The sequence below is a fragment of the Pogona vitticeps genome, chromosome 1 (genome assembly GCF_051106095.1).
Source record: "Pogona vitticeps strain Pit_001003342236 chromosome 1, PviZW2.1, whole genome shotgun sequence".
In the NCBI taxonomy this organism is placed as follows: Eukaryota; Metazoa; Chordata; class Lepidosauria; order Squamata; family Agamidae; genus Pogona; species Pogona vitticeps.
The window spans coordinates 110,595,741-110,605,832 of NC_135783.1; the positions used below are offsets into that span (position 1 = coordinate 110,595,741).

Here is a 10,092-nt window from a genome sequence, read left to right on the forward strand (position 1 = left end):
TCTGTTGTCCCCTTCTCCTCCTGCCTTCACACTTTCCTAACATCAGCATATTTTGCAGGGAGTCTTCTCATGAGATGGCCAAAGTATTGGAGCCTCAGCTTCAGGATCTGTCCTTCCAGTGAGCACTCAGGGTTGATTTCCTTCAGAATGGATAGATTTGTTCTCCTTGCAGTCCAGGGGACTCTCAAGAGTCTAATCCAGCACCACAATTCAAAAGCATCAATTCTTCGGCGGTCAGCTTTCTTTATGAACCAGTTCTCACTTCCGTACAGAAAAACGATAGCTTTGACTACTCGGACTTTTGTTGGCAAGGTGATGTCTCTGCTTTTTAAGATGCTGTCAAGGTTTGTCATCGCTTTCCTCCCCAGAAGCAGGCGTCTTTTAATTTCGTGGCTGCTGTCTCCATCTGCAGTGATTATGGAGCCCAAGAAAGTAAAATCTGTCACTACCTCCATATCTTCCCCTTCTATTAGCCAGGAGGTGATGGGACCAGTGGCCACAATGTTAGTTTTTTTTTTGATGTTGAGTTTCAGGCTGTTTTTTGCACTCTCCTCTTTCACCCTCATTACAAGGTTCTTTAATTTCTCCTCACTTTCTGCCATCAGAGTGGTATCATCTGCATATTGAAGGTTGTTGATATTTCTTAATTCCAGCTTGGGATTCCTCCAGTCTGGCCTTTCGCATGATGTATTCTGTATATAAGTTAAATAAGCAGGGGGACAATATACAGCCTTGTCGTACTCCTTTCCCAATTTTGAACCAATCAGTGTTTCCATATCCAGTTCTAACTGTTGCTTCCTGTCCCACGTATAGGTTTTTCAGGAGATAGATAAGGTGGACAGGCACTCCCATTTCTTTAAGTTTGCTCTGGTCCAGTCATTTGCATACTAAATGAAGTAGAAGTAGATGTTTTTCTGGAACTCTCTGGCTTTCTCCATAATCCAGCACGTTAGCAATTTGGTCTCTAGTTCCTCTGCCCCTTCGAAATTCAGCTTGTACTTCTGGGAGTTCTCAGTCCACATACTGCCGAAGCCTACCTTGGAGGATTTTGAGCATAACCTTGCTAGCGTGTGAAATGAGTGCAATTGTTCGGTAGTTGGAGCATTCTTTGGGATCGGGATGTAGACTGATCTTTTCCAATCCTCTCGCCGCTGTTGAATTTTCCAAACTTGCTGGCATATTGAATGTAGCACCTTAACAGCGTCATCTTTTAAGGTTTTTAATAGTTCAACTGGAATGCCATCACTTTCGCTGACCTTGTTGTTAGCCATGCTTTCTAAGGCCCACTTGACTTCACTCTCCAGAATGTCTGGCTCAAGGTCAGCAACCACACTATCTGGGTTGTCTGGAATATACATTTTTTTTCTGGTATAATTCCTCGGTGTATTCTTAGGTAACCTTATAAAGAATTGAGCACTTCTGCCTTTTCTTTGTCATCTGTTACTATTTTTCTGTCTCCGCTTCATAGCTGAGCCATTATTTCTTTTCTCTGTAGCTTGCTATGCACATACATAAAGAATGCTTTTTTGTTGCTAACCTCAGCTCATTCACGGCTTATGCCATCCTAATGCCATCCCTGCAATCGCTATCTGTCTGTACACTTCACTTTGTGGCCTGGCCTTCCTGTTTGTATCCTTTCTTAATTTTCAGGTCCTCTCTGCACTTTTTCTAGTGCTACATTGGTCTTTTTGCTGTCTTCCACTTTTTTTTCTTGTTGAAATTGTTGTTTTGTAATTATGCTTTTAGAATTTCCTTTTTAACAAAGTTTTATTCATAGTCCTAACTAAAGCAAACTCATTGACTCAATGGGATTTATGTAAGTGTTGACTTACCATTCAGTAGTTGATTCAATGGGCCTAGGTAAAGGCTCCCCTTGACATTTAGTCATGTCCGACTCTAGGGGGCAGTGCTCATCCCCATTTCCAAGCCGTAGAGCCAGCGTTTGTCCGAAGACAGTTTCCGTTGTCACGTGGCCAGCGCGGCTATACACGGAATGCTGTTTACCTTCCCACCGAGGTGGTACCTATTTATCTACTCGCATTTGCATGCTTTTGAACTGCTAGGTTGGTGAGGAGCTGGGACAAAACAGTGGGAGCTCACTCTGTTGTATGGATTCAATCTTACGACTGCTGGTCTTCTGACCCTGCAGCACACAAAGGCTTCTGCGGTTTAGCCTGCAGCGCCACCACGTCCCTTTCAATGGGCCTACTCTGCAAAACACAAACTTTCGAACACTATACTTAAGCATAGAAAGAGTAGCATCTTATTCCTAATATTAACTTCAATGGGCCTATTCTGTAGTTAATATTAGGAATACGATGCCACTCTTTCTATGCTTAAGTATAGTGTTTGAAAGTTTTTGTTTTGTATAGCTCTTAATTACTACTACCAATAGTGCTCAGTCCAGGGAAGGCACAATAAAACAAGTATCTCTTAAGTGTCATGTAGATTTCTGGATTCCTTTAAAAGTTTTGCTGTCTAGCTTCACCACAGTTTGGGCCCTACATAATTTATATGCTGGTTTCTACCGTTTGTTTTACTGAGATAATAATGATTATTATTGGAGCTCCCTTCTGATTGTATAATTTATTGTATCATCTGTGGTCAAGTACATAAAATTAGGAAGTCTTTGTGCTTACCTACAAAAAAAACAGAACAAACTAACTTCATGTCATCTGTATCAATCTAAGATTTGAACATTAGAAGACTGAGCAGAAAGTGGACAAGTAAACCATGCAGCTGTTTAGCATTTCTAGTTTAACATCCAAAATATATGCTCATGCATTTTCTATATAACATGGCTTTGTGCAGCCAGGAGATGAGATAGTAGTTCTGAAGAGGTATGGCTTAGTGGATATGTTTTTATTTACAGAATGGTGCAACGAATGTTTAATGCTTGAGATACGTGCAAGCTTGCTTTGAGAGGAACTGTCTCTCAAGTCTGGATTTAAATGCATCATTGACTAAATTCAGAATAAATCAAACATAAGTAGAGAGGTTTTGTTCTGAATGAAACGTCACTATACAAGATGATGACTGATTACTGTGTAAGTCCTTCCAAGTTACTTTGATGTTACAACCATAGCTCAGTTTTATTACAGTAGAGTAATGTTTTTTACAAGTAAAAACATATTGAGTTGTTAACTATCAGAACATTTGCCTTCAACACCCAACAAAATGTGAAATACATGCTCACTTTGATGAGCCTTCAAAAATTCTAGAAACTGACCAAGGTCCATGTGATAGTCATTCCTCAGTCCATAGTCACCGTGGGCTTGAAACTGTAAATCTTCAAAAGTCTGAAAGAGCCGTAAGTCATCCCCATTTGCCTCAATCTCCCCACTCTCCACATGTTTGCAAGAAATGTGTTTCCAGTTGGGGTATCTAATAACATGCCAAAACTCTTCACAATTCTCTTTGACACCCTCCACACAAATGATCCCAGGTTTCCCAGTTAGACAGAAGCCAGTCAAATTTAATTTCTTGGCACAATCAAAAATCTTCTTCCTTAGTTCTTGCCTATATATGTGGTGGCTATAAATCCACATCCGCTTAAACAGTGTTTTAACTATTTTTTTATCTGGCAGTCTTTGACAATAAAGTTTACTGTTCTGTAAATAGGGCAAACTGTTGTCTCTCAGCCACTGCACAGCAGCACATATGCAAAGTTCTCCTGACTCAAAAGAAGAAATATAAGATGCGAGATCCTTGTTGAGTTGCAGTTGTTGTTGCCGATCTAGATCCTCTGATCTTGCAAAAAGCTGTGGTGCTGCACTGGGGTAGTCAGAAGGCAAAACTACTTGCAGATTTATTCTTCCCTGCAAATAAAAATAACAAAGATTACAGTTCAGTATTTGGTACCTAGACAAGTTTCATTTATATAAATAATGATGATTATATTACTGAGAAATGATGGGAACTATAAATACTTTACTTGGAAGTTTTTGCTTCAGTGAAAGCTAGGCCCAGTTCATGAAGTGGGGTGTGGCCCCCAAGCAATGACTTCGAGTTTTTCACATGCCAGAGATCACATGATCGACCAGAACACAACCAAGCAGATCATGATTTACTCGCACTGCTGCATCAGATCAGCAAAGTTTTTTGACTCCCAGGTTTTTAACAGTCACACTGAACAATGAAAATTAATATTCAGCTGTATTTTTCAGGTGCACCTTGTGAGGATACCCTTCCTGTTTAATTTCAGTGTTCCGCACCTGTAAAATATGGGTATGCTCCTGATACCGTGTTTCCCCGAAAATAAGACAGGTTCTTATATTACCTTTTGCTCTAAAAAACACAGTAGGGCTTATTTTCAGGGGATGTTTGATGTTTTTCATGTACAACAATCTATATTTATTCAAATACAGTCATGTCATCTTCTTCTGGTTGCTGCACAATGGTGGAGGGGGGGTTTCACTTAACTGGGGCTTATCTTTGGGGTAGGGCTTATATTATGAGCATCCTGAAAAATCATACTAGGGCTTATTTTCAGGTAGATTGTCTTATTATGATAATCAAGGATTCTTTGAACATTCTGGACTGTTGTGAACACTGACATCCTAGTGTGCGCTCCTTGATTGCTCCTGTTACAAGTAGGAACAGCTAAACACACTTAAGACTACATGATTTGCTTTTCACAACATGATCAGCTGACACTCTGCCTTGTCTCTTTCCAAGGAAGCCAAAGAAAAAACACTATGGGATATTTTTCTGATTTACCATGAAAGACATAAACCAGCATGTCACTATAAGCAAACTGTGGATGGAAGGTCTGTGCTTTGCTCAGCCATTCTTCCTTCTGTAGGAAACAATTGAGTAGCATGCACCTATACCTGTATCTCTGGCCTTTGTGCTAGAATTGCTACTCTGCAGTAAGATAGGCCTACATTTGTACTACACTGCATTGCTTATGAGGTATAGTGATCAGCTCAGCTACTCCCCTCCCCCTTTTCTCCCCACATCGTTCTTAAGTGACCTTAACGTTTTTAGAAAAACAGAGCATGCTCCACAAGGCTGAAGTACACCACATCCATGAACTTTAAATGTACCCATGCTTCAGCACTGCAGAAAATGGTGCACCACAATTCTGATATGACCTAGTATATGCATGAAATACATCCTCCACAATATGGCAGCCTAGCTGCCTACAGCCTTAGTACAAGTGTAGGTTATAAATGAATACATGAACAGAAGCTTGAGCTGCACACAGGGCTGACTTTGAATGGTGCCTTCATTCTATGTAGATTCCACAATATATTAATCATGAATCCTTTGCCTTCCAAAGAATTAATGAGAAGGGAACAGGAGTACTTGTACTGAGCCCCCAAACCCTTGAAATGGAATGCCACACATGGAATAACATCTTGCTGCACTTCCGCCATGAAATATCTATGCAACACAGATCACTGAAGAGGGAAAAAAATTCCGCTGTGCATTCAGAAAGGGTGGCTTCTGCATCCAAACCATGCTCAGTATTTCAAAGGAAATGACAGACTACTAAGTTGTCGTATTTGGCCATTTTTGTAGTCCCACATAGAAAAGGTTTTCAATAAAATCCTACAACCTAACTTTTGTACTTTGTTTCTCTTCTTTCCCCCCACCCCCACCCCCCTTAATGGACAATAGGGAAACAGGCTCTCCCCCGAGATCAGTGCTGAAGGGCATGTGATGTCTGTGGGATGAGGGCAGAGCTCCTCTGCCCTGACATCATCCTGTTCCATCCCATTTCTCTTTCTCCAGGTAGGAGGCAGGAAATAAAACACACTGAAAGGGCATCCTGTGCTACCACACCTACCCAAGGTACAACGAAACCGACCCTCACTCTCATAACTATGTACAGTAGCTTTTAATCTGGAGGGACAAAGTGAAGAGAGTTAGAAAATGGAATAAAGCTCAGGCAAATTCATATGGGAGAAGATTTTACGAGAGTCTAGATGTCCTTAAGATCTTTACATTTAAAGATCTTAAGGACATCTAGACTCTTGTAAAATCTTCTCAAGACAGCATATATACTTGAGACTGGAAATAAACAGGCATCTGGTAAAACTGACAATAGCCTAATGTTCTGGTTTGACAGTCCTACATAACATACTGGAAGCCACATTCTGAAATTGGACTCTAGTCCATTGAGTCTTTAATCAAAATTTGTGCGTTAGTCTTTAAGGTGCCACAAGAATCTTTGTTCAAGTTGCAGCACGTTGGCTAATCCTCAAAAATTTCCAAGTCACCTGAAGTTTTTAGCTATTTTCCAAATATTGTTTTATACACACTGGCTGAAATCCTGTTGGTCAGCATGGTAGTTTCCACTGAAGTAGGTCCATTGAATCAGCAGGGATTTAGTGATTCAACTCCAACATAAATTCCTTTGATTCAAAAGATCCAACACTAGCTGCAACTTACTACACTGGTCGCAACTAGAGTGGCCCATTTGAATCAATGAATCTACAGAGCAGCTGTCTCACCAATCCCCATTGATTCAATGCATCGACTCTAGTGCAATTTACTATGCTAAGCAACAAGATTAGTGACTGATTTATGAATGACAGAGTGCAGGTCCACTTTTACATGTAAAATATAGTATATCAGCTCCTGTGAATCCTAAGAACAATGATCATCAACATAATCTTAGAACTGTAGAACTGGAAGGAATCTCATGGCTCGTTTGAGTCCAGCTCCTGCCAAGGAGGTACAGTGGGGGAATCAAACTCCTAAACTCTGGTTCTGCAGCCAAACCACTAGGTTATGTTTCCTTGAAGGTAGACATGATTTCACAAATATTTTGTATTAAGATAAACTACAGAAAAGGGGTGGGGGAAGCACTGAAATGGAAAGCAGATGGTCTCACCTTTGGTTCATCTGTAGTAACAGCAATTGAGTATTCAATGTTATGTAAAAGATTTTCACTTTCATCATTCAGGTACCTCTGAATAGTATGCATAATATTTTCATCTTGAAGTGTTAGTTCTCCTTTATTAGGAAACATAGATAAAAGCATTTCTAATTCTGCCATTTGAAGCTGGATGTTTTCTTTGCTGATGCTGGACATTGGCGCAGATGTGAAGCCAGCCACCTGGAGACAGAACATCAGTCAACACAAGTTCTACTGTTCATACACCTGTGAATAGCCTACTCTAACTGACAGGAAGATTTTACAGTTTGACTAAAAGGGTTTTTAAAATTCAAATGAAATACACTTCACTTTTTATCTGTGATAAAAATTAAACCTATAATCCTGAAACAGATTAAGTTTTGCACCTAAAGAGTTCAAAGAGACTGCCTAAATAAGTAAAATCAAGGCCATGCAAAAATGTGTCCTGTTCTTTTGCTAAGGAACATAGTAAATCAGTGAATTAAGAGTCCAGTGTTACTTTCATTTATTAAGTCGTGCATTCAACCTTGTATCTATCACAAAATTACAAACATGAACAGTAATTTAAGGACAAGCTACCAGAACGAGCGTTCCGTCTCTAAGTCGCACTGACCATGTGACCACGGAAGATTGTCTTCGGACAAAACGCTGGCTCTATGGCTTGGAAATGGGGATGAGCACCACCCCCTAGAGTTGAACACGACTGGACAAAAATTGTCAAGGGGAACCTTTACCTTTACCTTTTACCAGAACGAAAATACACAAGGACAGCACAACAACTTTGCACTTTATCTGTCTACTCCTTTCTCCGTTGGATTAATGTCTAACTAATGGCACTTAATGTCAAGTATCCAGCAACTGCCAGTGTGGGAAAACTTAGTTTCGTCAAGGGCTGAGCTCCAGCTGCTAGCTTCTATGGCCTTACTTGAGAGATCTGGAACAGCTGCCTGGAAGGCAAAGACCCAAATGCAACACCAAATGATGCTGAATCATGGGTTGGTAATTCGGAAAAACCCAAGACAGGAAACTTTGAGAGGGCATAAGAAAATAATGGGAGTCCACTCTAAAATTTTCATGCCAAAGCTACAACCACCACCACCTGGCCTGAGAAAATTTTGCCCTTTTATTGTTTTGCTTTTTGCAGCTTCTAATTTTTGTTGTTGTAGTGTTTTAAACTGTAAGCCACCCGGAATACCTGGGCAAAAAGACACTACATCCATGCAGGGAGAGTTAAGTAAGCAAACAAAAACTTTCCATGGATTCTGTCATGATTCTGGAACTTTCTGTTGGATTACCACTAATGTCTGGGGACAGCTTGGTTAATCACTTCCCCTCAGCAGGTTCATCACAGAGACAAGATACTAAGCAGCTCATATCCCTGTAGCCTTGCCTTCATCAGTGACAGTCATTTCAGGTGTCCACTTTTATTATTTTGAACAGTCCTGGATGCAGATAATATAGTGCCTTGGGACAGAGTTGGCATACAGAGGTATACCAACTGGTAAGTTGTCAGGTTTACCTCACTGGTACGATAAAGCTGCCTTTGGCCTTCATGTGCAGTCCCTTTGCATAGGGCAAGTAGCTAGGCCAACGTCTCTAATTAACCTAAATGATTATACTAGAAAGGTACATTTACCAGTTTTTAAATAAGACAGAATACCTGTATTACATTATGTTTTTCAAAGTGGATTAGCAGCTTGGTTTGTTTCTAAACTGGTAACAATAATTTCCAGTTGAACCAATGGAAAATGCTGATTAATCAGAGACTTTTCTGCTGTGGTTACTTGCCCCATGAAAAAGGACTGCCTGTGCCAAGGCAAGGTTTACTTATAATCTATTTATTAGATCACTTCCAAAGCAGGCTTCCTCGTCTACATAAGCCAACTGATGCAGTTACTCTGACTCCTCTGGAAGGTCCTGTGCAGCATCCACGAGTTCTAGAAATCCAGTACAAACTGTGAATTTTTTCATACAGCCTGGTGAAGTTTAACGGAATTCTGTCAGATACTTGCTATATCTGACAAATACACAATATATCTTGTAGTAGTTGTTACTTATAGTTATGACAGTGACTCTCTGCTTTTATTTGCAAATCCCACCTGGCGACTTGTGATGTAATCACATTATCACATAGTGGGAAAAGTTCTGTAGAAAGTGGGCAGTAATACTAAAGTGTCACTTGTGTCAGCAAAATTATTTAGGGCCATTTAATGCATCATGTTCCCTTTGGCAACTGTAAAAAAAATTGAAGAAGTATCATTTTGGATCTGACCAATAGCCCATTTGACCTAGTAGTCTCTACTTAGAGTTCAAGGTCATATTTTGCATCCCTCGTTGGTGCCATTGCTCTGTCTACATCCATCTTTTGTTCCACAATGATTGCACCGAGCATCGGACATGTGAAAAGCCGTCTTTTCTGTACTACAACTCCCAGAAACCCATAGGTTGTGTGGCCAGCCTGTGAGCTGCAGTGCAGAACAAGTAACTTTCAGTGTCTCATCAATAGAAGGCAAATCGATCGTGGATTTATCGTAGCGCTTTAAAGAGGGACAGATTTACTTCAGTGTGAGGTTTCCGTAGATTACAACGCACTTCCTTTGAAACCTGCCAGTGAAATAGATCTGCTTCAGTGTGTTTTTTGTCATTTTTGGCTTGCTTTTGCCATACGCTCTTTCTCTCTCTCTCTCTCTCTGAAAACCACACTAGACTAAAACAAGCAACTCCGCGCAATATCCAATGCAAACCACTCCGCTCAGATCTCGGACTCGTCACTGTGTTGATACAATTCACCCGGTTTTCTGAGGAAGATGCAAATGCATCTGTATTCGTAACAGCAGCCCGCGCGCCCCATTCGATGACACACACCCCTTCCAAGACAGGCGCGCGCGGGGTTGACGGCCAACGCTTCTTCTGGGAATAAACCTCATTGGTCCGCGTGATACCGAGGTTACACACACACGCGCGCGCGCGCACACCCCCGCCGTACCTCGCAGGGGATCCCCGCACACCATCCGCCTCGCGCTTGCGAGCACGTTCTGCCTCTGCCTGCGTGGACGCGGAAGCGGATACAGGCACAGAACGGGAGACCTTTCTTTGGGCATGCGCAGTAGGTTTTGCCGCGCCTCCCTCCAAGGCTGGGTCGTCACGTAACGTGCGGACGAGCTAAGGGTCTTTGAGAGGATGACCCCAAGTTGACCCCCCACCCCCACAGTCCAGGGCCTTAG

At 41.3% G+C, this 10,092-nt stretch overlaps 1 protein-coding gene across 1 annotated transcript; it reads right to left on the reverse strand.

Annotated features, from left to right (window-relative positions):
• Positions 1-2,847: 2,847 nt before the first annotated feature.
• RWDD2A (RWD domain containing 2A) lies at positions 2,848-9,985 on the reverse strand. Its single transcript, XM_020795705.3, has 3 exons — positions 9,855-9,985; positions 6,845-7,069; positions 2,848-3,818 (listed from the first exon to the last, which is right to left on the reverse strand). The coding sequence occupies exons 2-3, from the start codon at positions 7,043-7,045 to the stop codon at positions 3,141-3,143; spliced, it is 879 nt and encodes a 292-aa protein (XP_020651364.3). The 5' UTR covers positions 7,046-7,069; positions 9,855-9,985; the 3' UTR covers positions 2,848-3,140.
• Positions 9,986-10,092: the final 107 nt, after the last annotated feature.

What these genes read in the sequence shown, in the direction of transcription:
- RWDD2A (XM_020795705.3), bottom strand. Translation starts at nt 7,045, where the DNA reads ATGTCCAGCATCAGCAAAGAAAACATCCAGCTTCAAATGGCAGAATTA. An exon ending in TTACTACAGATGAACCAAAG is followed by an intron (nt 3,819 to 6,844) that starts GTGAGACCATCT and finishes TTTTATTTGCAG; the next exon opens with GGAAGAATAAATCTGCAAGT.